This window comes from Cyanistes caeruleus, chromosome 28, assembly GCF_971803275.1.
Source record: "Cyanistes caeruleus chromosome 28, bCyaCae1.hap1.1, whole genome shotgun sequence".
NCBI lineage: Eukaryota > Metazoa > Chordata > Aves > Passeriformes > Paridae > Cyanistes > Cyanistes caeruleus.
The window spans coordinates 42,886-70,664 of NC_141728.1; the positions used below are offsets into that span (position 1 = coordinate 42,886).

A 27,779-nucleotide genomic window follows, 5' to 3' on the forward strand; every position below is an offset into this window, starting at 1 on the left:
GCGGCATCTCCCATCCCAAATCCCAAACTCCCCCATCCCAAATCCCGAATCAATCCCAAATCCCATCCCCTATCAGAATGCTGGGATTCCGGGATGCCGGGATTTTGGGATGCCGGGATTTTGGGATGTCGGGGTTTGGGATGCCGGGATTTTGGGATGTCGGGGTTTGGGATGCTGGGATTTTGGGATGCCGGGATTTTGGGATGCCGGGATTTTGGGATGTCGGGATTTTGGGATGCCGGGGTTTGGGATGCCGGGATTTTGGGATGCCGGGATTTTGGGATGTCGGGATTTTGGGATGCCGGGGTTTGAGATGCTGGGATTTTGGGATGCTGGGATTTTGGGATGCCGGGATTTTGGGATGTCAGGGATTTGGGATGCCGGGGTTTGGGATGTCGGGGTTCGGGGATCCCCAGGGTTTGGGGGTTCCGGGTTTTGGGGTGCCAGAATCCCGGGAAGCCGGCACTTGGAATGTTGCAGCTCCAGAATCCCCGCCTGCCGGGCTTTGGGATGTCGAGGTTTTGAGATTTGGGATGTTGGGGATTTGGGATGTCGGGGATTTGGGATGTTGGGGATTTGGGATGTCGGGGATTTGGGATGTTGGGGATTTGGGATGTCGGGGATTTGGGATGTTGGGAATTTGGGATGTCGGGAATTTGGGATGTCGGGGATTTGGGATTTGGGATATGGGGGTTTTTGGGATTTGGGGCTGGCAGTTTTTGGGATGCCGGGACCCCCAGAATTCTGGCGCTGGCAACGCCGGCGTTCCAGAATCCCAAATTTGAACATTCGGGGGCTCTTGGGCTTGCTGGAGTTTGACCCCTCGGGGTAGGTTTGGTTTTTTGGGTGCCGCTTTTTGGGATGTTGGAATCCAAAACCGCCGGGATTTGGGGTTTGGGGTTTGGGGTTTAGGATTTGGGATTGATTTGGGATTTAGGATTTGGGATTGATTTGGGATTTGGGATTGATTTGGGATTTAGGATTTGGGATTGATTTGGGATTTGGGATTGATTTGGGGTTTAGGATTTGGGATTGATTTGGGATTCAGGAGCCGGCGGGAGCTGCCGCACTTCGGGGTGGGGTGGCTGCGCCACCTCCGGCCGTGTCCTTGTCCCCTCATCCCCTTTTCCTCCTTCCCCTTTCCCGATGATCCCGATGATCCCGGCGGTGCCGCCGTTCCCGGTGCCGCCGTTCCCGGTGCCGCCGATCCCGATCCCGCCGTTCCCGACGTTCCCGCCGCCGCTCCCGCCTTGTTTAATGTTTCAATTTGGAGGAAGCCAAACATTCAATCAGGCGGATTAAACGTTTAATGCCGCCCATCGCTCACTGTCGCTGTCGCTGTCGCCGTGCGGGGAGCGCGGCCCGGCCCCCGCGGGGTCCCCGCGCATCGGGGGGGTCCCCTCGGTGTCCCCTGGATGTCCCCTGGATGTCCCCTCGGTGTCCCCTCGGTGTCACACGGGTCCTCACAGGGTCCCCGCAGATCGGGGGGGTCCCCTCGGTGTCCCCTCGGTATCCCCTCGGTGTCACACGGGGTCCCCTTGGTGTGCCCTCCGTGTCCCCGCGGGGTCCCCGCGGCTCGGGGGGGTCCCCTCGGTGTCCCCCCGGTGTCACACGGGTCCCCGCGGTGTCCCCTGGGTGGCCCAAAAGGGTTCCCGCAGCTCGGGGGGTCCCCCGGATGTCACACGGTGTCCCCACTGTGGCCCTAAAGGGTCCCCACGGTGTCCCCGCGGCTGCCGGGGGTGCCCGCAGTGTCCCCACAGTGTCCCCTCGGTGTCCCCACAGTGTCCCACAGTGTCCCACAGTGTCCCCTCGGTGTCCCCACTGTGTCCCCTCGGTGTCCCCAGTGTCCTGCGGTGTCCCCGGACTGTCCCTTAGGTGTCCCCACGGCTCCCGGGGGTCCCCTCGGTGTCCCCTCGGTGTCCCTTTGGTGTCCCAAACCGCTCCTCGTGGGTCCCCTCGGGTCCGGTGTCCCTCGTGTGTCCCCCTGGGACACCGTGGGGACCCCGTGGGGACCCTGGGGACACCGTGGGGACACCGTGGGGACCCTGGGGACCCCGTGGGGACCCTGGGGACACCGTGGGGACACCGTGGGGACACCGTGGGGACCCTGGGGACACCGTGGGGACACCGTGGGGACACCGTGGGGACACTGCGGGACGGGGACAGGACAGGGACAGGGATGGGGGGGGCTCTGTCGGGGGGGCTCCGACTCCGCCCCTCCCTCTCTTTAATTACCCTGCGCTGATTAATTGGGGGGGAGATGGCCCCGCCCCCTCCGGCCACTCCGACCCCCGGGGGGGCTCAGGGGGGGGTCCCGGTGAGGGGGGGCGGGACCGGGAATGGTCCCGGTGTCGGTGCCGGGGGCTCTGAGGGGGGGACCCGGTCCCGGTCCCGGTCCCGGTCCTGAGGGGGTCCCGGTCCCGGTCCCGGTCCTGAGGGGGTCCCGGGGTGAGTCCTGGTCCCGGTTCCAGTCCCGGTGCCGGTTCCCGGGAGGGGTCCCGGTTCCCGGTGCCGGTTCCGGTCCCGGTGCCGGTTCCTGGGAGGGGTCCCGGTTCCCGGTCCCGGTTCCGATCCCGGTGCCGGTGCCGGGGGTGGGTCCCAGTTCGGATCTCGAACCCGGTTCCCGGTGCCGGTTCCCTGGGTGGGTCCCGGTGCCGGTTAGGATCCCGGTGCCGGTTCCAGGGAGGGGTCCCGGTTCCGATCCCGGTTCGGATCCCGGTGTCAGTGCCGGTTCCTGGGGCGGGTCCCGGTTCCGATCCCGGTGCCGGTGCCGGTTCGGATCCCGGTGCCGGTTCCCGGGGTGGGTCCCAGTGCCGGTGCCGGTTCGGATCCCGGTGTCGGTCCCGGTTGCCGGTGACGGTTCCCGGGGTGGGTCCCGGTTCGTATCCCGGTGCCGGTTCCCGGTTCGGATCCCGGTGCCGGTTCGGATCCCGGTGCCGGTTCCCGGGGTGGGTCCCGGTTCGGATCCCGGTTCCGGTGTCGGTCCCGGTTCGGGTGCCGGTGCCGGTTGCCGGGGTGGATCCCGGTTCGTATCCCGGTTCGGGTGCCGGTGTCGGTCCCGGTTCGGGTGCCGGTGCCGGGGGGGTCAGCGGAGCGCAGCGGCCGCCGCGCTGATCAATATTCGATTTAGGTGCTAATTCGCCGCCGCCGGAGCTGTCAGCGGGTGATGGATGGGGGGCGGCGGGGGGCGGGGGGCGCGGGGGGGCTCGGGGGGACCGGGGGGGCTCGGGGGGGAACCGGGGGGGGCCGGGGGGGGCCGGGGAGGGGGGCGGCGCGAACAATGAGACCCCCGGGATCGGGACCCCCGCGGATGGGGAGGGGAGGGGGAAACACCACCCAGAACACCCCCCAAAAACACCCCCAGGAGCCCCCAAAACACCCCCAAAAACACCCCCAAAACACCCCCCAAAACACCCCCAAAACACCCCCAGGAGCCCCCAAAACCCAACTCTGGGACCCCCAAACCGACCCTGGGACCCCCAAATGGGGATCAGGGACCCTCAAACCAACCCCGGAGACCCCCGGAACCCACCTGGGGACCCCCGAATTGGGTCAAGGACCCCCAAATCGGGACCAGAGCCCTCAAACCCAACCCTGGGACCCTCAAACCCAACTCGAGGACCCCCAAACCCAACCCTGGGACCCCCAAATGGGATCAGGGACCCCCGAACCGACCCTGGGACCCCCAAATGGGATCAGGGACCCCCAAACCCAACCCTGGGACCCCCAAACCCAACTCGAGGACCCCCAAACCCAACCCTGGGACCCCCAGATGGGATCAGGGACCCCCAAACCCAACCCTGGGACCCCCAAACCACCTCCCCCCACCCCAAAAACCCATTCCCTCCCCCCCCACGCCCCCGCCGAGGGGGGCGCCCCCCCCCAATCCCCCCCCCCCCTCCCCCCTCCCCCGAAGATGGATGGCGGCGGCGGCGCGGCGCGTTAATTAACACTTGAGTTAATTAGTTCGGGCCCATTTACGAGTAAAATGTTTTGATTCCAAGGGAATTTCCATTCGGCGGCGCCGGGTGATGGATGGGGAGGGGGCGGGGGGGGGATTTGGGGAGGGGGGGTGAGAGGAGACCCCCCCCCCACCAATGTTGGTTTTTGGGGAGGGGGCGCTGTGGGCGCGAGGCCCCGCTGACGTCACGGGCAGGTGCTGCCCCCTGGCGGATCCAACCCCCCCCAAAAACCCCCAAAATCTCCTTGAATCCGCCCCAAAAAAATCCCATTTCCCCCCCAAAAAAAACTTGCCAAAAAAACCCTTCTTTTTCCCCAAAACCCCCTTTTTCCCCCCGAAAAACATCAATTTTTTCCCCCTCAAAAAACCCCATTTTTCCCCCCAAAAACCCCTTTTTTCCCCAAAAAAACCCCATTTTTCCCCCAAAACCCCCTATTTCCCCCCCCAAAAAAAAAATTTTCCCCCCAAAACACCTCTTTTTTTTTCCCCAAAAAACCCTTTTTTTCCCCCCAAAAAACCCATTTTTCCCCCCCAAAAAACCCATTTTTTCCCCCCAAAACCCCCTTTTTCCCCTCCAAAAAAAAACCATTTTTCCCCCCAAAACACCTCTTTTTTTTTCCCCCAAAAAACCCCTTTTTTACCCCAAAAGACCTTTCCCCCCCCAAAATCCCATTCTTTCACACCAAAAAAAACCTTTCAAAAACCCCCTTTTTTCCCCAAGACTCCCTGTATTTTCCCTAATAAAAATCCTCGGTTTTTCCACCCCAAAATCCTGATTTTTTCAACCCCAAAACCCCTTTTTTTTTCCCCAAAAAACCCATTTTTTCCCCTAAATCTGACTTTTCTTCCCCCAAAATAACCTTTCCAAAAAAACCCCGTTTTTCCCCACAAAACCCCCCGTTTTTCCCAAAAAAACCTTTTTTTTCCCCCAATAAAAATCCTTCATTTTTTCCCCCAAAAAATCCACTTTTTCCACCAAAAATCCCTTTTTTCACCCCAAAACTCCCCCTCCTCTTGCCCTCAAATTCCCCTCTTCTGCTCGCCCCAAAAGTGCCCAAATTCCCCTTTTCTCCCCCCAAAATTCTCCTTTTCCACCCCCAAAAGACCCCAAATTTCCCCTTCGCGCCCACATAAGGTCATGAGCCCGCCCACAAAGCACCACATGACCATATTTGGGCGAGGCCACGCCTCCATGCCCGCCCAGCACCAAATTAGGGCATTCTAACCACGCCCACTGAGGAAAAACAGCATATATGCGCTTCTAGCCACGCCCATATCCACATAAGGATGTGACCACGCCCATAATTCTATTTATGTTTATGGCCACGCCTTTAAACCCATATAAGGGTTTGGCCCCGCCCACTAAGCGGTGATTATCATAAAAGCGCGAAGCCCCGCCCCTTAAAGCATATAAGGCTAGGTCTCCGCCTACCATTACGTCATCACGCAGCCCCGCCCCCTGCCACGCGTTCCCGCGGTTCCGGCCCCAGGTGAGGGGGGGGCGCGGTTTCCATGGAAACGGGGGCGGGGGGACCCCCCAAAATCACCGGAACGGCCCCAAAAATCCTCCCCGGGACCCCAAAATCCCCGGAATTCCCCCAAAAATCCTCCCCGGGACCCTAAAATCCCCTGAACGGCCCCAAAAATCCTCCCCGCGACCCCAAAATCCCCGGAACGGCCCCAAAAATCCTCCCCGGGACCCCAAAATCCCCGGAACGGCCCCAAAAATCCTTCCCGGGACCCCAAAATCCCCGGAATTTCCCCAAAAATCCTCCCCGGGACCCCCAAATCCCCGGAATTTCCCCAAAAATCCTCCCCGGGACCCCAAAATCACCGGAATTTCCCCAAAAATCCTCTCCAAAATCCCCTAGACCCCCCCGATTTCCCCAAATTCCCCAAATTCTCCCCGAATTCTGCCCCAGACCCCCCCAAATTCCCCCGTAACCCCCCGAACTCTCCCCAGACCCCCCGGATCCCCCATGGCCGAGCCCAAGCCCCTTCCCCAGGAGCTCCTGTTCAACCCCGAGAGCGACCCCCGGGGGGGGCTGGGCAGGTGAGGGGGGCGGGGGCTTTGGGGGGGCTCAGGGGGATTTGGGGGGGCCCGGGGGGAGATTTTGGGGTGATTTGGGATGGTCTCGGGGGGATTTGGGGGAATTTTGGGGGGATTTGGGGGGGTCTCAGGGGGATTTGGGAGGATTTCGGGTGGGATTTGGGTCATTTCGGGTGGGATTTGGGGCATTTCGGGTGGGATTTGGGTCATTTCGGGTGGAATTTGGGACATTTCGGGTGGGATTTGGGTCATTTCGGGTGGGATTTGGGTCATTTCGGGTGGAATTTGGGACATTTTGAGTGGGATTTGGGTCATTTCGGGTGGAATTTGGGTAATTTTGGGTGGGATTTGGGGCATTTCGGGTGGGATTTGGGGCATTTCGGGTGGGCTTTGGGTCATTTCGGGTGGAATTTGGGACATTTCGAGTGGGATTGGGGTCATTTCGGGTGGAATTTGGGTAATTTTGGGTGGGATTTGGGGCGTTTTCAGGGCCTGGGATTTCCGGGGAATTCCGGGCGGGATTTTTGGGTGGAATTTCGGGTTTCCCTGAACCTTCCCCCCCCTCCTTTTCCAGGCTGTCCCCCCCCGGCTGGGTCCGGCAGCGTCTGGAGGAAATTTGGGGAGGGGTCCGGCCCTGGGGGTCCTTCCTGGACCAGCGGCGCTTCGGGGTCCCCCGGGATTTCGGGGAGCTCTGCCGGAGGCTGGGGCACAACGCGGAGAGATTCCAGAGCAACTACCTGATCCTGTTCCTGGGGCTGGTCCTGTACTGCCTGTGAGGGAAATCCTGGAATTCCGGGAATTCCAGAAAAATCCCGGCATTCTGGGGGCCTTTTTGGGGCATTTTGGGGGATTTTTGGGGGTTTTTTAGGGGATTTTGGGGAGGGTTATTCCCGAGGAATTCCCTGATCCTGTTCCTGGGGCTGGTCCTGTACTGCCTGTGAGGGAAATCCTGGAATTCCGGGAATTCCGGAAAAATCCCGGCATTCTGGGGGCCTTTTTGGGGCATTTTGGGGGGATTTGGGGTTTTTTTGGGAGGGTTATTCCCAAGGAATTCCCTGATCCCGTTCCCGAACTGCCTGTGAGGGAAATCCTGGAATTCTGGGAAATCCCGGAATTCCGGGAATTCTGGGGGGGATTTTGGGGTTTTTTTTGGGGGCATTTCCAGGCGGTTCTGGGGTTTTCGCGGGATGCAGTTCCTGAGGTTTTCCCGCTCCTCTTCCTCCCAATTCATCCCAGTCCATCCCAGTCCCTCCCAGCCCATCCCAGTCCATCCCAGTCCCTCCCAGTCCATCCCAGTCCGTCCCAGTTAATCCCAGTCCATCCCAGTTAATCCCAGTTTCCCCAGTTAATCCGAGTTTCCCCAGGCTCACGTCCCAGTCCATCCCAGTCCCTCCCAGCCCATCCCAGTCCATCCCAGTTTCCCCAGGCTCACGTCCCAGTTAATCCCAGTCCGTCCCAGTCCCTCCCAGTTAATCCCAGTTTCCCCAGTTAATCCCAGTTTCCCCAGGCTCACGTCCCCGCTGCTCTTGGTCGCTCTTGGGGTTTTTGTCGGGGCCGCGGTCGCCGTTCGGCTCCGGGCCCGGGAGGCGCCACTGGTGATACTGGGTGAGACTGGGAGGGAACTGGGATGGGACTGGGATGGACGGGGATGGACTGGGAGGCGCCACTGGTGATACTGGGTGAGACTGGGAGGGAACTGGGATGGGACTGGGAGGGGGCACTGGTGATACTGGGAGGGACTGGGAGGGATTGGGATGGACTGGGATGGACTGGGATAGACTGAGAGGGAACTGGGAGGGGGCACTGGTGATACTGGGTGAGACTGGGATGGACTGGGAGGGACTGGGATGGACTGGGAGGGACTGGGACAAACTGGGACAAACTGGGAGCCACTGGAAGGGAGTGGGTTGGGGACTGGGTTGGGAACGGGTTCATACTGGTTTGTACTGGTTTATACTGGTTCACACCGGTTCATACTGGTTCATACTGGTTTGTACTGGTTTATACTGGTTCACACCGGTTCATACTGGTTCATACTGGTTTGTACTGGTCCCCCCAGGCCGGGAGCTGGGCCCGGCCCACCAGCTGGGCGTGGCCGGGGGGGTTTCGCTGCCGCTCTTCTGGCTGGCGGGGGCGGGGGCTGCCGTCTTCTGGGTGCTGGGTGAGACCCCCGGGACCCCCCGAAACACCCCCGGGACCCCCCCAAAATACCCCCGAGACCCCCCCCAAAATAACCCCGGGACCCCCCCAAAATAACCCCGGGACCCCCCCAAAATATCCCCGGGAACCTCCGAAACACCCCCGGGACCCCCCCAAAACCTCCCCGGGACCCCCCCAAAATAACCCCGGGACCCCCCAAAATATCCCCGGGACCCCCCCCAAAATACCCCCGGGACCTCCAAAATCCCCCCCAAAAAATCCCGACCCCAAACCCCCCCTGGGACCCCTCAAATCCCCCCCAGGACCCCCCCAAACCCCCCCTGGGATCCCCCAAACCCCCCCAGGACCCCCCAAACCCCCCCGGGACCCCTCAAATCCCCTCCGGGACCCCTCAAATCCCCCCCGGGACCCGCCAAACCCCCCCCGCCCCCCCCGCGGTGTCGGGGGAGGTTTTTTGGGGGGGGTCCCCAATTCGGGGGTCCCCCCCTGACGCCCCCCCCCCCCCAGGGGCTGCTCTGGTGTTTTTGGGGTCCCACGCGGCGTTTCGGCAACCGGAGCCCCCCGAGAGCCCCGAGCTGCAGATGGAGCCCGTCTGACCCCCAAATATCCCAAAATATCCCCAAAATACCCCCCAAAAATATCCCCAAAAATATCCCAAAATATCCCCCAAAATATCCCAAAATATCCCCAAAATACCCCCCGAAATATCCCCCTGAAATATCCCAAAATATCCCCAAGATATCTCAAAATATCCCCAAAATATACCCAAATATCCCAAAATATCCCCAAAAATATTCCCAAAATATCCCCAAAATACCCCCCAAAATATCCCAAAATTAACCCAAAATTACCCCAATTATACAAAAAATATCAGAAAAATATCCTTGAAATAGCCCCAAAATAATCCCAAAATATCCCAAAATATCCCCGAAATATTCCCAAAATATCCCCAAAATATCCCCAAAATCCCCCCAAATCCCCCCAAATCCCCCCAAAACCCCCCCGAACTCTCCCCTCCCCCCCCATGCAATAAATTCCCGTTTTCCCCAAAAAATCCACTCGGATTCCGATTTCTGCTTTATTTGGGAAATTCCCGGCTTTTTCCCAATTTTTTTTTTTCTTTTTCCCGGGTTTTTTTTTTGTTGTTTTTCCATTTTTTGGGAATTTTTTTTTTGGGGGGGGGGGGGGAAATTTTTTTTTATTTTTTATTTTATTTTTCCCGCGCTGGGGGTGGGGGAGGGGTGGAAAATTCCATTTTTTTTTCTTCTCCTTTTTCCCGTTTTTTCCCGGTTTTTTTCCCGTTTTTTCCCGGTTTTTTTTCCCGTTTTTCCCTTTTTTTTTTCCCGTTTTTTTTCACGCGGGGTGGGGGAGGGACGAGGAGGGGGGAGACCCCTCCCCCCAAAATATCCCCAGTGCGACCCCTCCCCCTCCCAAAATCCCGGGATTTTTTGGGGGGGAAAAGGGAATTTTTTATTGGGGGGGAAAAAAAAAGGGAATTTTTGGGAAAAAAAAAGGGATTTTTTGGGAAAAAAAAGGGATTTTTTTGGGAAAGGAAAAAATTGGAATTTTGGGGGGGTCTGGTGTTTTTTTGGGGGGAGGTCCCGTGGGATTTTGGGGGGTGGGGGAGGGGTCAGTAGTAGGTTTCTTTTTCCACCCAACCTGGAAAAAAAAAATGGGGGGGAAAAGGTGAGAGTGGAACCAAAATTCCCAGAGAATTCCCATCCCCAAATTCCCCACAAAATTCCCCCAAATTTCCTCCAAATTCCTCCCAAAATTCCCCCAAAATTCCTCCCAAAATTCCCCACAAAATCCCCCCAAATCCCCCCCAAACCAAATCTCCCCAAATCCCCCCAAATCTCCCCAAATCCCCCCCAAATCCCTCCCAAATCCCCCCGAATCTCCCCAAACCCTAACCCCAAATCCCCACGAATCCCCCCGAATCCCCCGAATCCCCCCGAATCCGGGCGCACCGCCGGGGTTGCGGCGCAGGATGAGTTTGCGGATCTCGTCGTAGACGAAGATGAGGAAGCTGTAGGGGAAGGCGCAGAACCACCAGCTGGGCCTGGAACCGGGAAATTTGGGGAGGGGGCGTCAGCGGGGGGGGGCCCGGGGGGCGGCGCCCCCCAAAAACGCCAAAAAACCCCAGAAAAACGGTCAAAAACCGCCTGAAAATCACCCAAAAATCCCTCAAAATCCCTTCGAAATCCCCCCCAAAATGCCGCCCCAAAATTCCCAAAAAATCCCCCCAAAATCCCCCCAAAATTCCCCCCAAAATTCAAAAAAAATTCAAAAAAAATCCCCCCAAAATCCCCCCAAAATTCTCTCAAAATTCCACCCAAAATCCCCCCAAAATCCCCCAAAATTCCCAAAAAATCCCCCCAAAATCCCCCAAAATTCCCCCAAAATTCCCAAAAAATTCCTCCAAAATTCCAAAAAAATCCCCCCAAAGTTCCCCCAGATTTTGGGGTCCCCCCGCGCGTTTTGGGGGTGTTTTTGGGTCTCACTTCAGGGGGTACATGCGCAGCGCCACGTCCATGCCGGGGCAGTAGGACAGGAACGCCGCCAGCGCCGTCTCCTCGAAAAGCCCGAAAATCAGGATTTTATTCCTGGAAAAAAACAGAAAAAAACCCAAAAATCCCTCAGAGACCCCAAAAAATGGGGAATTTTTAGGAATTCCTAAAAAACCAAAAAACCCTCCGGGAATTGGGGAATTCAGGGATTTTGTCGTGTCCTTAAAATCGGATTTTGGGGAGCTCTGTTGGGTCTCGGGGGAGATTCCCGGGATTTTTTTTTTGGGGGAGGTTTTTGGGGGATTTTGGGAAATTTATCCCTAAAATTCCCTCCCCGCCCCCCAAATCCGAAGGGGCTGATTTGGAGGGGGGGGGTGGGGGGGTGAGGGATCCCAGCGGGATTTTGGAGCCTCATTCCTCCCGGATTTTTGGGATTTTCCATGGGAATTTGGGGATTTTCCCTGGGAATTCTGGGATTTTTCCTGGGAATTCTGGGATTTTTCCTGGGGTTTTGGGGTGATTTAGGGGTGTTTTGGGGTGTTTTTGGGGTGTTTTTGGGGTGTTTTTGGGTGTTTTGGGGGTGTTTTGGGGTGTTTTTGGGGTGTTTTGGGGTGATTTTGGGTGATTTTGGGGTGTTTTGGGGTGTTTTTGGGGTGTTTCCCTCACTTCATGCCCTGCTGGAGGACGGAGTTGCGGTGGGTCTTGGGGTGATTTTGGGGTGTTTTTGGGGTGTTTTGGGTTGGTTTTGGGGTGTTTTTGGGGTGTTTTGGGGTGCTTTTGGGGTGTTTTGGGGTGTTTTTGGGGTGTTTCCCTCACTTCATGCCCTGCTGGAAGACGGAGTTGCGGCGGGTCTTGCAGATGATCAGATCCGCCCACTGCACCACCACGATGCTGACGAAGAACGCGGTGTGGCACGTGAACTCCACCACCTTGCGCTGCTCGTACGTCTGGGGAGGGGGCTGCCGCTCAGAGACCCCTCCCCAAATCATCATCCCCGGGATCAGAGACCCCTCCCCAAATCATCCCCGGTCTCAAATCATCCCCCGGGATCAGAGACCCCTCCCCAAATCATCCCCGGGATCAGAGACCCCTCCCCAAATCATCCACAATTTTTTGGGCACCCCGGTTTTTTTTGGAGACCCCCGGTTTTTTGGGACCCCCATTTTTTTTGGAGACCCCCGGTTTTCTGGGGCCCCCCGTTTTTTTTGGGGACGCACCCACTGCTGGCCGTAGGAGTCCTCCAGGTCGTTGATGGTGCGGTCGTCCCAGCGCAGCCGGATCCCCACCAGGCAGGAGGGCAGGAAGCCGTTCTCCGCCAGGATCACGAAGTAGGCGAAGAACCCGCCCAGAGCCTGGATCATCCCTGCGGGAAAAACGGGGGGGTCGGCGGCCAATGGGAGCCAACCGGAGCCGACGGGAGCCAATCAGAGTCAAGGGGAGTCGATGGGAGCCAATCAGAGTCAAGGGGAGCAAAGGGGAGCCAATGGGGTCCCCCAGGACCCCCCACACCAATCTGACCGTGTGATGACCCTGAGTGACCCCTGAGTGACCCTGAGTGACCCCTGAGTGACCCTGAGTGACCCGAGTGACCCGAGTGACCCCTGAGTGACCCCGAGTGACCACTGACCGATCTGGCCGTAGGCCATGCTGATGAGCCGCTCGTTGACCAGCTTGTCGGAGCGGGGGTTGCGTGGTTGCCGTTTCATGATGTCGCTCTCGGCCGCCTCGTAGGCCAGCGAGATGGCCGGGACCTGCCCCGCCCCAAAAACCGGGGTTGGGGGTCCCCAAAAAACATCGGGGGGTGGGGGAGGGGAGGTTTCGGGGGCTTTTATGGGGGGCTCAGGGGAGTTACGGGGTCGAGGCAAACGGGGTTTGGGGGGTCAGGGGGTGTCTGGGGTGGGGTTGGGGTTTTGGGGTGGGTTTGGGGGTTTTTGGGGTGGATTTGAGGTGGATTTGGGGTAGATTTTGGGGTTCTGGGGTGGGTTTTGGGGTTTTGGGGCGGGTTTGGGGGTTGTGGGATGGATTTGGGGTGGGTTTGGGGTTTCTGGGATGGATTTGGGGTGGGTTTGGGGTTTTTGGGATGGATTTGGGGTGGATTTGGGGGTTTCTGGGATGGATTTGGGGTGGATTTTGGGGTTTTTGGGGCGGTTTCTCACCATGTCGGTGCCCAGGTCGATGCAGAGGATGGTGATGGTGCCCAGGGGCAGCGGGATGTTGGCCATGATGAAGAGCAGGAATGGGGTGATCTCGGGGATGTTGCTGGTCAGGGTGTAGGCGATCGACTTCTTCAGGTTATCAAAAATCAACCTCCCTGCCGGGGGGGACACGCAGCGTCACCGACATCCCCAAAACCCCATATTTCATCCCAAACCCCCCCAATTTCACACCAAAACCCCCCGTTTCCACCTCAAAACCCCTGATTTCACCCCAAACCCCCCCAATTTCACCCCAAAACCCCTCGATTTCACCCAAAACCCCCCGTGCGGACCCTCCTCGATGCCGGTGATGATGGAGGCGAAGTTGTCCAGCAGGATCGTGTCGGCCGCGCTCCCCCAGGTGTGTCCCCATGTCCCCAGGTGTCCCCAGGTGTGTCCCCAGGTGTGTTCAGGTGTCCCCAGGTGTCCCCAGGTGTGTCCCCAGGTGTCCCCAGGTGTCCCCAGGTGTCCCCAGGTGTCCCTCACCCTCCTCCACGCCGGTGACGATGGAGGCGAAGTTGTCGTCCAGCAGGATCATGTCGGCCGCCTGCTTGGAGACGTCAGAGCCGGCGATGCCCATGGCCACGCCGATGTCGGCTTTCTTCAGCGCCGGCGAGTCGTTGACGCCGTCACCCGTCACCGCCACGATGGCGCCCTGGGGACACCGGGGGGGTTGGGTTTGGGGGGGATTTGGGGGGGTTTGGGGGATTTTGGGGGATTTCGGGGGGTTTTGGGAGGGTTTTGGGGGGTTTGGGGGGGATTTGGGACATTGGGTGGAGCTGGGGACGTTTGGGGTGTTGGGGACATGGGGGACATTGGGGTTGGTTTTGGGGTCCTGGGCAGGGCTTTGGGATTTTGGGGGTCCCGGAGCCAGTTTTGGGGTCCCATGGCCATTCTGGGGGTCCCGGGGCTGGTTTTGGGGCCATTCTGGGGGTCCCAGGGCCGGTTTTGGGGTCCCCGGTCCGGTTTTGGGGTGCCCCCCACCTGTCTCTGGCAGCCCTCGACGATGATGAGCTTCTGCTGGGGGGAGGTGCGTGCGAAGACGATCTCGGTGTGGTTCTGCAGGATCTCGTCGATCTGCTCCGAGCTCATGTCCTTCAGGTCCGTGCCGTGGATCACGCAGGCCTTGGCGTCCCTGGAACCCCAAAAACCCCGGGATCGGCAACGGGAGACCCCAAAAACAGCTCTGAAACCCCAAAAACGGCTCTGAAACCCCAAAAGTGGCTCTGAAACCCCAAAAGTGGCTCTGAAACACCAGTCCTGGCCCACCTGGACTCACCTGGGGTTCCCCTGACTGATCTGAGGCTCACCTGGGGTTCACCTGAGCTGACCTGAGCTCACCTGGACTCACCTGGGGTTCACCTGAGCTCACCTGAGCTCACCTGGACTCACCTGGGGTTCACCTGGGGTTCACCTGAGCTCACCTGGACTCACCTGAGCTGACCTGGGCTCACCTGGGGTTCACCTGGCTGACGGGGATGTTGAGCCGGGCCGCGATGTCCTCCACGGTCTCGTTGCCCTCGGAGATGATCCCGACGCCTTTGGCGATGGCCTTGGCCGTGATGGGGTGGTCCCCGGTCACCATGATCACCTGGGGAGGGGGCCCGCAGGGTTGAGGAGGGGTCGGGGGGATCTGGGGTCACCCCCTGGTCTGGGGGGAAACAGGGGGGTCCTGAGGAGGATTTTGGGGGGATTTGGGGCAGATTTGGGGGGATTTGGGGGGATTTGGGGGGATTTGTGGCAGATTTGTGGCAGATTTGAGCAGAGGAAACCACCAAGGAAAATCCCAGGAAATGCAGGAAGGGTTTTTGGGGCCCGGGGGGGTCTCGGGGGGGATCCGGGGGTCCCGGGGGCGGCACCTTGATGCCGGCACTGCGGCATTTGCCCACGGCGTCGGGCACGGCGGCGCGGGGCGGGTCGATCATGGACATCAGCCCCACGAAGCAAAGGTTGTCGGTGGCGAAGTTGACGTCGTCGCAGTCGAAGGCGAAACCTTTGGGGTACTGCTCCTCCGGCAGGTAAAAGTGGCAAAAACCTGCGGGGGTCAGGCGGGGGTGAGACCCCCAGAATCACCCCGAAATCAGTCTCAAAATCAGCCCAAAATATCCCCAAAATCAGCCCAAAATCACCCCAAAATCAGCCCAAAATCCGTCCTAAAATGAGTCCCAAAATCACCCCAAAATGAGTCCCAAAATCAGCCCAAAATCACCCCAAAATCAGTCTCAAAATCAGCCCAAAATCAGCCCAAAAATCAGTCCCAAAATCAGCTCAAAATCACCCCAAAATCAGTCCCAAAATCAGCCCAAAATAGCCCCAAAATCACCATAAATCAGTCCCAAAATCAGCCCAAAATCACCCCAAAAAAACCCCAAAATCAGTCCCAAAATCACCCCAAAATCAGTCCCAAAATCACCCCAAAAAAACCAAAAAAAATCCCCCCAAAAACTCCCAAAATGTTCCCTAAAAAATCCACAAAAAATAAGAAAAAATCCTCCCAAAATAAAAAAAAAAAACCAAATAAAAATTAAAAAATCCCCAAAAGAGCAAAAAAAAATCCCCCAATAAACTCCCAAAAATAAAAAAAACCAAATAAAAATCATAAAAAATCCCAAAAAAACCCCCAAAATTCCCCAAAAACTCAAAAAAAATTCCCCCAAAAAATCCAAAAAAATAAGAAAAAATCGCCCCAAAATAAAAAAAAAATTTAAAAAAACCCTCAAAAATTCCCAAAAAACTCCAAAAAAATTCCCAAAAAAATTCCCAAAAAAATCCCAAAAAATCCCAAAAAATCCCCCAAACCCCCAAATCTCTCGTCAAAGCTCACCCAGCACCCTCTCCCCGAGCCCGCCCAGCTCCAGGTAGGCGTTCTGGAACGCTTCCTTCATCTCCTCATCCAGCGGCTGCTCCTTGCCCTGCAGCAGGATGGTGGAGCAGCGGTCCAGGATGCGCTCGGGAGCGCCCTTCATCACCAGCAGGTAGCGGTTGTCGTTGGGATCCTCGGTCTCGTGGATGGAGAGCTGAGATTCCCAAAAAAAAACGGGATTTGGGGGATTTTTGGGGATTTTTGGGGGATTATTTCAGGGATTTTTTTGGCATTTTTGGGGGGATTTTTTGGGGATTTTTTGGGGATTTTTGGGTGATTTTTGGGGGGATTTTTGGGGGATTTTTTGGGCATTTTTGGGGGGATTTTTTTGCAATTTTTTGGCATTTTTTGGGCATTTTTTTGGGATTTTTGGGGGATTTTTGGGGCATTTTTTGGGGGGATTTTTGGGGGATTTTTTGGGGATTTTTGGGGGGATTTTTTTTGGGGATTTTTTTGGGGGAATTTTTGGGGGATCCCCTCGGGATTTCCCGGGTTCCCCGCGGATTTCGGGGCCGCACCTGGTACTTGTTGGTGGAGTTGAAGGGGATCTCGGCCACTTTCTTGTTCCTCTCCCGCATCACCTTGACGGAGCCCGAGGAGAGCTCGATGCATTTCAGCAGCGCCGACTCCGAGGCGTCGCCGGCCACGTCCCGCTGCGGGAACACCCCAAAATCCGCCCTTCTGACCCCAAAAATCCCGCTGGGAACAGCCCCAAAATCCGCCCTTCTGACCCCAAAAATCCCGCCGGGAACAGCCCCAAAATCTGCCCTTCTGACCCCAAAAATCCCGCCGGGAACAGCCCCAAAATCCCAAAAAATCCCCCAAAAATCCCCAAAACTCCCAAAAATTCCCAAAAAATTCCCCTAAAAATTCCAAAAAAATTCCAAAAAAATCCCCCAAAACTCCCAAAAATTCCCAAAAAATCCCCCAAAAATTCCCAAAAATTCCCCCCAAAACTCCCGACCCCCACCTTGAGGATGGGGACGTTTTCCTGGCCCCCCTTGAACACGGCGCGGTTGCAGAGCCCCGCGATGTGGCTCAGCGCCACCCAGGTGGGCGAGCTCTTGTCGAAGGCGGTGCCTGGGGAGAAGAAAAAAATGGGTCAGAACCCGCCAGTTCGGACCAGTTTGGACCGGTTTGGACCGGTCTGGACCAGTTTGGACTGGTCTGGACCGGTTTGCACCAGGCTGGACCAGTTTGGACCAGTTTGGTGAAGTTCCCAGACACAAAATGCCCCCAAATCCCCCCCAGAACTCCCCAAAATTCCCATCCGCCTTCCCCTCTTCTCCCAGCAGCTCCCAGCAGCTCCCAGTGGCTCCCAGTGGCTCCCAGTCCCCCCTCCCTCACCGGACTGGTCCTCGGTGGTGTCGGCCTCGTGGATCTGGTTGTCGAACCACATGTGTGCCACGGTCATGCGGTTCTGGGTGAGGGTGCCGGTCTTGTCGGAGCAGATGGTGGAGGTGGAGCCCAGCGTCTCCACGGCCTCCAGGTTCTTCACCAGGCAGTTCTTGCGCGCCATGCGCTTGGCCGTCAGCGTCAGGCACACCTGGGGAGGGGCCCAAATGGGTCTGGGGGCTTCGGGGAGCCCCGCAAAACCCACCAGGGTTTGGCTCAGAAATCACGGGAAAAATCCTTAAAGATGCTGGGAGGTTTGCTCCAAAAATCCCCGAAAAATTACACAAAATCCTGGGAAATTTACCCCAAAAATCCCCGAAAAATTACACAAAATCCTGGGAGATTTACCCCAAAAATCCCTGGAAATTTACCCCAAAAATCAGAAGAAAATTCCCTCAAAATCCCAGGAAAATTCCCCCAAAAATCGCCCTCCGATGTCACCAGTTTCTTTCCCAGTCCATCCCAGTCCATCCCAGTCCATCCCAGTCCCTCCTGGAACTCCTTTCAACCCCTAAAATCCCCATTTCTCACCCCCAAAACCCCCATTTCCCACCCCCAAAATCCCCATTTTTCACCCCTAAAATCCCCATTTTTCACCCCCAAAACCCCTATTTTTCACCCCCAAAACCCCCATTTTTCACCCCTAAAATCCCCATTTTTCACCCCCAAAATCCCCATTTCTCACCCCTAAAATCTCCATATTTTCACTCCTAAAATCCCCATTTTTCACTCCTAAAATCCCCATTTTTCACCCCTAAAATATCCATTTTTAACCCCTAAAACCCCCATTTCTCACCCCATTTTTCCCCAAAACCCCCATTTCCCACCCCAAACCCCCCATATCCCCGCCGTGCCCCTCTCACCGTGACGGTGGCCAGCAGCCCCTCGGGCACGTTGGCCACGATGATGCCGATGAGGAAGATGACGGCCTCCAGCCAGGTGTAGCCCAGGATGAGGGAGAGGATGAAGAAGGAGATGCCGAGGAAGACGGCCACGCCGGTGATGAGCTGGATGAAGTGCTCGATCTCCACGGCGATCGGCGTCTTGCCCACCTCCAGCCCCGAGGCCAGCGTGGCGATGCGCCCCATCACCGTCCGGTCGCCCGTGGCGATCACCACGCCGCGGGCCGTGCCTGGACGGGCCGGGGGGACGGGGGGAATGGGGGAAAAATGGGGGGAAAGGGTTAAAAATGGGGAGAAATGGGGAGAAATGGGGAGAGAATGGGGAAAAAACGGTTTAAAAAAGCGGGAAAATGGGAAAAAATGTTTAAAAATGGGGAGAAAATGGGGAGAAATGGGGAGAAAGGGTTAAAAATGGGGGGGGAAGGGGAGAAAGGATAAAAAATGGGGAGAAAATGGTTAAAAATGGGGAGAAAGGGTTAAAAATGGGGAGATAATGGGGAAAAACAGGGAGAAATGGGGAAAAATGGGGAGAGAATGGGGAGAAAGGGTTAAAAATGGGGGGAAAGGGTTAAAAATGGGGAGAAATGGGGAGAGAATGGGGAAAAATGGGGAAAAACTGAAAAAATGCTGAAAAAATAACAAAAAACGGGGGGAAACCTGGGGCTCCCCCATCCCTTGAGCGACCCCTAAAATTCCGGGGACCCCTCCCCAAATTCCCGAGCCGTCCTGAGCCGCCTTTCAGCTTCTTTGGGGCCAAAAAATCGGCATTTTTCCGCCCAAAAACCGCCTTTCGCGGGGGTTTTGGGGCTCCCCGGGCCCCGAGGTTTGGGGGTCCCTGCGGGGTTTGGGGGCTCACCCTCGACGCAGTTGGTGGAGAAGAAGGTGATGTTCCGCGTCTCCAGGGGGTTGTCGTGGGTGCAGTCGGGCGAGCGCGTCTGCGGCTCCGACTCGCCCGTCAGAGAGGAGTTGTCCACCTGGGCGGGGAAATTCGGGGGGTTTGGGGGGAATTCGGGGGGTTTGGGGGGAATTTGGGGGGTTTTGGGGGGAATTCGGGGGGTTTTGGGGAAATTCGGGGGGTTTGGGGGAAATTCTGGAGCTTTTGGGGGAAAATTTCCTGGGAATTTGGGGAAGACTTTCCTGGGATTTTTGGGGTGATTTCCCGGCATTTTTTGGGGTGATTTCCCGGGATTTCAGGGACAATTTTCCTGGGACTTTTGGGGTGATTTTCCCAGGATTTTTTGGGGCTGTTTCCCGGGATTTTTGGGGCTGATTTCCCAGGATTTTTTGGGCTGATTTCCCGGGATTTTTGGGGCTGTTTCCCAGGATTTCGGGGCTCACCTTGCAGCCGTGGGCCGAGATGATCCTGAGGTCGGCCGGGACTCGGTCGCCGCCCTTCACCTCCACCAGGTCCCCAACCACGACCTCCTCGGCGTTCACCTGCATCTTCTCCCCCTCCCGGATCACCAGGGCTTGCTGCAATTCCCAAAAAATCCCAAAATCCACCCAATCCCCAAAATTCCCCACCTCGGAAACCCCCAAAACCCCCCCAAAAACCCCCAAAATTCACATTTTCCACCCCAACCCCCCCCAAAAAAATTCAGCTTACGCAGCCCCAGATCTCAAAATCCGCCCCCCAAACCTTCCAAATTTCCCCTTTTCAGCCCAAAATTGGGAAAAGGACCCAGAAATCCCGGGAAAAATTCTCCCCGGAATCCTGGGAAATCACCCCAAAAATTCCGGGGGAAAATCTTTCCCCAAACCCTGGGAAATTTTCTTCCAAAAAACCTCAATTTTTCGCCAAAGTTTTCACCCAAAAATTCCCCAAAAATTCACCAAAATTCACCAAAAATCCCCGAAAATTCCCCAAAAATTCCCCCAAAAATTCCCAAAAATTCCCCAAAATTCCCCAAAATTCCCGAATTTCCCGAATCCCACCTGGGGCACCATATTTTTGAAGGATTCCATGATTTTGGAGCTCTTGGCCTCCTGGTAGTAGGAGAAGCAGCCGGTGATGATGACGACGGCGGCCAAAACGATGCCCAGGTACAGCTGGGGGACCCCAAAAAAATCGGGATTCGGGGTCATTTTTGGGGTCTTTTTACCCCCCCAAAAAAAACTCCGAACCTCCACCCGAAATTCACGTTTTGACGCTTTTTAAAGGTCAAAAAAATCGCCCCAAAATCTCAGAAAAATCCCCCAAAAAATCAGCACAAAAATCTCAAAAATAAAAAAAATCCAAATAGGCTCCAAAAAAAATCCCAAAACAACAAAAAAATTTAAAAAATCCAAAAAAATCCAAAAAAACCACACCAAAAGCGAAAAAAATCCCCAAAATTAAAAAAAACCGAAAGAACCCTGAAAAAACCCCCAAAAACCCGAAAAAATAAAAAACCCCGAAAAAACCAAAAAAAATCCCCCAAAAATAAAAAAACCCGAAAACCTCCCCCAAAAATCCCCCTAAAAAACCCCGAAAAAATAAAAATAAACCCCGAAAAAAACCCAAAAAATCCCCCAAAATAAAAAAACCCCGAAAAAAAAAAAAGCCCCCAAAAATAAAAAAAACCAAAAAAACCCTGAAAAAAATAAAAAAAAATCCCCCCCAAAATTAAAAAAAAACCAAAAAAACCCCCCAAAAAATCCTCTAAAAATAAGAAAACCCCTAAAAAACCAAAAAATTTTAAAAAAACCCCGAAAAACCCCCAAAAAATCCCCCCAAAAATTAAAAAAAAACAGCAAAAAATCCAAAAAAATCCCCCAAACCCCCCAAAATGCGTTTCGTTTTGGCGGGGCTCTCACGTTGTCGTTGGAAGGTTCGTCCTCGGTTCCCGCCTGGATGCCGTAGGCCAGGAAGCAGAGGATGGCGCCGATCCAGAGCAGGATGGAGAAGCCCCCGAAGAGCTGCCGGCAGAACTTGACCCACTCGGGGGTGGTGGGAGGGGGCGTCAGCGCGTTGGGACCGTCCCGGGCCAGGATCTCCTGGGCCTTGCTGTGGGTCAGACCCTGCAGAGGGGGAAAAGAATCCCGGGATTGGCGGGAATCCGGGATTTCCCCGAAATTACGAGGAGATTCCCCGGAAATTCCACGAAAATTCCGCAAAAATTCTGCGGAAATTCCGTGGAAATTCCGCAGAAATTCCGCAAAAATTCCGCAAAAATTCCGCGAAAATTACACAGAAATTCCGTGGAAATTCCGCAAAAATTCCACGGAAATTCTGCTAAAATTCCGCAAAAATTCCACGAAAATTCCGCTGAAATTCCACGAAAATTCCGCAGAAATTTTGCAAAAATTCCGCAAAAATTCCTCAAAAATTCCACAAAAATTCTGCGGAAATTCCGTGAAAATTCCACAAAAATTCCGCGGAAATTCCGCGGAAATTCCGAGGAAATTCCGCAAAAATTCTGCAAAAATTCCGCGGAAATTCCGCGAAGAAACGGTGAAAAACGAAGGGAAAGCGACCTAAAAACGCCCCAAAACCAGCAAGAAAAGCTCCCAAAAGGATGGAAAAAGAGGGTGGGGGGCGGCCAGGAATTCCTGGAATTCCCGAAATTCCCGGGATTCCCAAAATCTCCTGGATTTTTCCCTAAAAAAACTCTTACCTGGACGCAGTCGGTGTTGTATTTCCTGCAGACCTCCTCGATCGACATCTTGTGCTCGGTCTGGGGTGGGGGGAGAGGAGCCCAAAATTCCGGGACCCCTCCCCAAATATTCCAGGACCCCTCCCCAAAAATCCCGGACCCGACCGGGCTCCCGAAAATCCCAAAATCCTTGAAAATTCCCCCCCAAATCCCCTGATTTCACCCCAAATCCCCCCAAATCCCCCAAATCCCCTCATTTCACCCCCAAAACCCCCCCAAACCCCCCCCAAATCCCCTCATTTCACCCCAAACCCCCCAAACCCCCTGATTTCACCCCAAAACCCCCCCAGACCCCCTCCCCCACTCACCATGGCCACCTCCTTCTTGAGGTCATCGAGGTCCCGGGTCTTGCTCTTGCCCTTTTTGGGGGACTCCTTGTCGCCCCCCTTGTCCTGCGTGGTGGCCACGCGGTAGCTGTCGGAGCCGCCGAACTGGGGGGGGTCGTTACTGGGGGTCCCCCAGACCCCCCACGACCCCCCCCGGGCGACCCCGCAGCCCCCGAAAGGAGAAACCCCCCCCCAAAAAAAAACCAACAATAAACCCGGAGAGAGCGGAGCGGAAACGGCACCAAAAACGCAGAGAAATGACCCAAAATTGGCAGAAATCACCCCAAAACGCACAGAAATGACCCCAAAATGACAGAAATCACCCCAAAAACGCACAGAAATGGCGCCAAAATGACAGAAATGGCCCCAAAACGCAGAGAAATGACCCAAAAGGCACCAAAAACGCACAGAAATGACCCCAAAATGTCAGAAAACAGCCCAAAAATGCAGAGAAATGACCCCAAAATTACAGAAATTACCCCAAAGCCACCAAAAATGGCACAGAAATGACCCAAAAGGCACCAAAACCAGAAATGAACCCAAAATGGCAGAAATGACCCCAAAAGCACAGAAATTACCCCAAAAACGCACAGAAATGACCCCAAAGCCACCAAAAAAGCACAGAAATGACCCCAAAATGACAGAAATGACCCCAAAGCCACCAAAAATGGCACAGAAATGACCCCAAAAGCAGAGAAATGGCCCCAAAATTGCAGAAATGACCCCAAAATGACAGAAATCACCCCAAAATGGCACAGAAATGACCCCAAAATGACAGAAATGACCCCAAAATACAAAAGCCGGCACGGAAATGACCCCAAAACCCCCAGAATCCCCCCCAAATCCCCCCCGGAATTCCCAGAAATTCCCACAAAAATTCCCAGAAATTCCCCTCCCCCCGCCCCTCCCCCACCCGGCCCGGGGGGGATTTGGGGGTTTCCACCCCCCCGCCCCTCCCCCACCGCCATCTGCTCCCCGTTAATCCGCGGGGGGGGGAGGGGCCCCGTGGGAAAACCGGGGGGGGGGAGGGGGAGGGGGAGGGGCCTTTGAGGGGAATTCACCTGGGGGGGGAGGGGACCCCGAAATTGGGGGGGGGGGGCGGGGGTCGAGTCCCGATTTTGGGGGGGAAATTCCCGATTTTGGGGAGGAAATTCCCGATTTTGGGGGAAATTCCCGATTTTCATGACAATTCCCGATTTTGGGGGGAAATTCCCGATTTTTGGGGATTCTCCCGGTTTTTTTGGGGGGTGGATTTCCCTGTTTTTAGGGGTTTCCTGGTTTTCCGTGAGGTTTTTCCCAATTTTTTGGGTGGATTTCCCTGTTTTTTACGGGGTGTTCCTGAATTTCCAGGGGTGGGGACAGACACGGGGACAGGGGGACAGCGGGATTTGGGAATATCAGGATTTGGGGACAGCGGGATCTGGGAACGTCGGGATTTGGGGACATCGGGATTTGGGGACATTGGGATTTGGGGACATCGGGATTTGGGGACATCGGGATCTGGGGACAGCGGGATTTGGGGACACAGGGACATCGGGATCTGGGAATATCGGGATCTGGGAATATCGGGATCTGGGGACACCAGGCCTCCAGGCCCTGCCAGGCCGCAGGGACAAGGACACGTTTAGGGACATCGGGATTTGGGAACACCAGGATTTGGGGACACAGGGACATCGGGATTTCCACCGCAATCTGGGGACACCAGGCCTCCAGGCCCTGCCAGGCCGCAGGCGCGGGGACAAGGACACGTTTGGGGACACCGGGATTTGGGGACATCGGGATTTGGGGACATCGGGATTTGGGGACATTGGGATTTGGGGATATCAGGATCTGGGGACCCCAGGATTTGGGGACACGGGGACATCGGGATTTGGGGATATCAGGATCTGGGGACACCAGGCCTCCAGGCCCTGCCAGGCCGCAGGCGCGGGGACAAGGACACGTTTGGGGACATCGGGATTTGCACGTCCCGAGGCTCCAGGACATCGGGATTTACACCGGGATGGGGACGCTGGGATGGGGACAGGGGGCTGGGGACACCGGGATTCGGAAATATCGGGATTTGGGGACATCGGGGACACGGAGCTCCAGGCCTGGCAGCGGCGATGGCGCAGGGACAAGGACACGGGGACAGCGGGATCTGGGGACACTGGGATGGGGACACGGGGACATCGGGAACTGGGGACATTGGGATGGGGACACGGGGACAGCGGGATCTGGGGACACTGGGTTGGGGACACGGGGACATCGGGAACTGGGGACATTGGGATTTGGGGACACTGGGATTTGGGGACATTGGGAACTGGGGACATTGGGATTTGGGGACACTGGGATTTGGGGACATTGGGAACTGGGGACATCAGGATTTGGGGACATCAGGATTTGGGGACACGGGGCCATCGGGATTTGGGACCTCAAGGACATCGGGATTTGCAGGGCCCGGCGGCGCTGCTGGCACGGGGCCGAGGTGGCAGTGACACGCGGGGGACACTCGTGACACACTCAGGGGACACTCGGGGACACTGGTGACACGCGGGGGACACTCGTGACACACTCAGGGGACACACAGAGGACAGTCGTGACCAGCGTGACACGCTCAGGAGACAATTGTAACACGCTCGTGACACGCTCGGGGACACTCGTGACACACCCAGGGACACTTGTGACACACCCAGGGACACTCAGGACACGCAGGGGACACTCGTGACACGCTCGGGGACACTCGTGACACACCCAGGGACACTCAGGACACACTTGGGGACACTCATGACACACTTGGGGACACTCGGGACACACTTGGGGACACTCGGGACACACCCAGGGACAGTCGGGACAGGCAGGGGACACTCGGGACACACTTGGGGACACTCGTGACACACTTGGGGACACTCGTGACACGCTCGTGTGCGGCCTGGGTGACGCAGGAGCCTCAGCACGGCCGGGGGTGGGGGTGGGGAGGGGCCCGGGATGTCCCTGAGAGTGTCCCTGGCACACCTGGGGACACCTGGGCACACCTGGGCACACCTGGGGACACCTGGGGACACCTGGGGATACCTGGGGACACCTGGGGATACCTGGGGCACACCTGAGGGACACCTGGGGGACACCTGGGGACACCTGGGGATACCTGGGGATACCTGGGGGACACCTGAGCACACCTGAGCACACCTGAGCACACTTGGGGGACACCTGGGGACACCTGGGGATACCTGGGGATACCTGGGGACACCTGGGGGACACCTCAGGACACCTGGGGACACCTGGGGGACACCTCAGGACACCTGGGGACACCTGGGGACACCTGGGCACACCCGGCCCTTGCACGCCCGCCCCACCCTTGGCGCGCTCTTTTCCAGCACCTTCCACGCCCGTCCCTTGCACGCCCCTGCAGCAGCGCGCCGGCGCCTCGCACACCCACCCCATCCTCGCACACCCACCCCATCCTCGCACACCCACCCCGATCCTTGCACACCCACCCCGATCCTTGCACACCCACCCTGATCCTCGTACACCCATCCCGATCCTTGCACACCCACCCCGATCCTTGCACACCCACCCCGATCCTTGCACACCCATCCCGACCGCCCCAAACCCTCGCACGCTCATCCCGAGCCCTTCCAGATCCTTCCACTCTCATCCTGGACCTTGCACACTCATCCTCATCCCTTCCAGACCCTTCCACGCTCATCCCGACCCTCTCACTCCCATCCCGACCCTCTCACACTCATCTTCATCCTTTCCAGACCCTCTCACGCTCATCCCGACCCTCTCACCCCCTCCCGACCCTCTCACACTCATCTTCATCCTTTCCAGACCCTTCCACACTCATCCCGAGCCCTTCCAGATCCTTCCACTCTCATCCTGGACCTTGCACACTCATCCTCATCCCTTCCAGACCCTTCCACGCTCATCCCGAACCTCTCGCGCTCATCCTGATCCTGTCGCGACCCCTCCCGACCCTCTCACGCTCATCCCGACCCCCTCAAACCCTCTCACGCTCATCCTCATCCTGTCCCGACCCTCTCACGCTCATCCCGACCCTCTCACTCCCCTCGCGACCCTCTCACGCTCATCCTCATCCTTTCCAGACCCTTCCACGCTCATCCTCATCCTGTCCCGACCCTCTCACGCTCATCCCGACCCTCTCACTCCCCTCGCGACCCTCTCACGCTCATCCTCATCCTTTCCAGACCCTTCCACGCTCATCCTCATCCTGTCCCGACCCTCTCACCCCATCCCGACCCTCTCACGCTCATCCCGACCCTCTCACACTCATCCTGATCCTGTCCCGACCCTCTCACACTCATCCTCATCCCCTCCCGACCCTCTCACACTCATCCTCATCCCCTCCCGACCCTCTCACACTCATCCTGATCCCTTCCAGACCCTCTCCCGCTCATCCCGACCCCTCCCGCCCCTCTCCCCCGTCCCTCCCCCGCCCTCTCCCCCTCCCCATTTCCCCCCACCTACCCCCATGGCTGCAGCTCTGGGGGGGCCGCTCCGCCGGGACGGGTTTGGAGGGGAGGGGGATTTGGGGGGGTTGGGGGGGTGTCCCCGGGTTTTTGGGGAGGGGAGGGGGGGGGTCCCCGGTTCCTGGGAGAGGAAGAGGAGCGGGAGCGGAGCCGGCGGCGGCTGCGGCGCTTCTGGGGCGGGGGGCGCGGGAGCCTCCGCCTGGGCTGGGGTGGGGGGGGCAGGGCTCAGCCAATCGGAGCGCGCCGTTCCTGCCCCCCCCACCCCCCCCCGCCAGGCCACGCCCCTTTTACTGCGGATCCGAAATGATGGGGGGGGGGGATGGGGGTTGGAAAATTCGGGGGGGTTCCAGATTGGGATAAAAAAATAAAAAATTAAAAAAAAAAAAAAAAAAAGGGGGGGGGCGGCGGTTTGTGTCCCCCGCCCCTCCCCCCACGTCTCACTGAGGGGCGACCCCCCCCAATTAATGATTTTAATTAACCTGGATTAATGATTTAAGTTCACCCAAATGAATGATTTAAATAAAACCCGTTTAATTATTTAAAATAAACCCCCCCAATAATGATTTAAATTAAACCCAAATTAATGATTTAACCCCCCCAAATTAATGATTTAAATTAAACCCCCCCCAAATTAATGATTTAAATTAAACCCAAATTAACGATTTTAATTAAAACACCCCCCCAATTAATGGTTTAAATTAACCCCCCCTCCCCCGCTCTTGGCGCAGCCCCCACTGCAATGCGGCCCCTCCCCCTCCGCAACGCGCCCCCCCCTCCCCAAAATCAGGCGAGACCCCCCCCCATCAGACCCCCCCTCCCCCCCTCTCCCGCAATGCGGTGTCCCCCCCCCAATTAATTAACCTCTCCCGTAATTAAGACCCCTCCCCCCCTCACCGCAATGCGGCCGCGACCCCTCCCCTCAAAAACTGGGTAGCAAACCCCCCCCCACCGCAATTAACCCCCGCTAATTAATCCTTAATGAGCGCCCCCCCCGTTTCCCTGCAGCATCCTCGCGCCGTCTCCGGGGCAACGGCGTTGCCATGGCAACGGGGGGGGCCTTGGCAACGGGGCCTTGGGGACCGCGACCCCCCCGCCCCCCCCCCCGGGGCTTGGGGTGACCTTGGGATGCGGCACCGGGGGGGGGGCGGGGATTGGGGACCCCCCCCGGGGAGTGGGAGGGCGGGAAATTGGGGGGGGGGGGGATGGCGGGAAAAGTGGGGAAAAATCCCGGGAAAATTTGGGATAATTCCTGGGAAAATTGGGAAAAAAATCCCGGGAAAATCGGGGGAAAAATCCCGGGAAAATTTGGG

The 27,779-nt window shown here is 56.9% G+C and overlaps 2 protein-coding genes across 3 annotated transcripts; one reads left to right on the plus strand and one right to left on the minus strand.

Moving 5' to 3' along the window:
• Positions 1 to 5,397: 5,397 nt before the first annotated feature.
• RABAC1 (Rab acceptor 1) lies at positions 5,398 to 9,787 on the plus strand. Its single transcript, XM_086864878.1, has 6 exons — positions 5,398 to 5,451; positions 5,925 to 6,014; positions 6,586 to 6,783; positions 7,519 to 7,616; positions 8,071 to 8,172; positions 8,679 to 9,787. Exons 2-6 carry the CDS (start codon positions 5,941 to 5,943, stop codon positions 8,765 to 8,767), a joined length of 561 nt encoding a protein of 186 aa, XP_086721004.1. The 5' UTR covers positions 5,398 to 5,451; positions 5,925 to 5,940; the 3' UTR covers positions 8,768 to 9,787.
• Positions 9,236 to 26,669, minus strand: ATP1A3 (ATPase Na+/K+ transporting subunit alpha 3). Of its 2 annotated transcripts, none has more exons than XM_086864877.1 (23): positions 26,468 to 26,669; positions 21,980 to 22,063; positions 21,633 to 21,692; positions 20,833 to 21,036; positions 19,972 to 20,085; positions 19,375 to 19,509; positions 18,893 to 19,010; positions 17,998 to 18,266; positions 17,087 to 17,285; positions 16,710 to 16,819; positions 16,258 to 16,392; positions 15,701 to 15,893; positions 14,736 to 14,911; positions 14,331 to 14,467; positions 13,861 to 14,011; positions 13,363 to 13,531; positions 12,838 to 12,992; positions 12,309 to 12,432; positions 11,899 to 12,044; positions 11,498 to 11,628; positions 10,676 to 10,777; positions 10,142 to 10,233; positions 9,236 to 9,830 (listed from the first exon to the last, which is right to left on the minus strand). In XM_086864877.1, exons 1-23 carry the CDS (start codon positions 26,471 to 26,473, stop codon positions 9,802 to 9,804), a joined length of 3,039 nt encoding a protein of 1,012 aa, XP_086721003.1. In that variant the 5' UTR covers positions 26,474 to 26,669; the 3' UTR covers positions 9,236 to 9,801. The 2 variants fall into 2 exon arrangements, with proteins under 2 accessions (XP_086721003.1, XP_086721002.1); XM_086864876.1 differs by having other exon boundaries at positions 21,980 to 22,102; positions 26,468 to 26,628.
• Between the last annotated feature and the right edge of the window lie 1,110 nt (positions 26,670 to 27,779).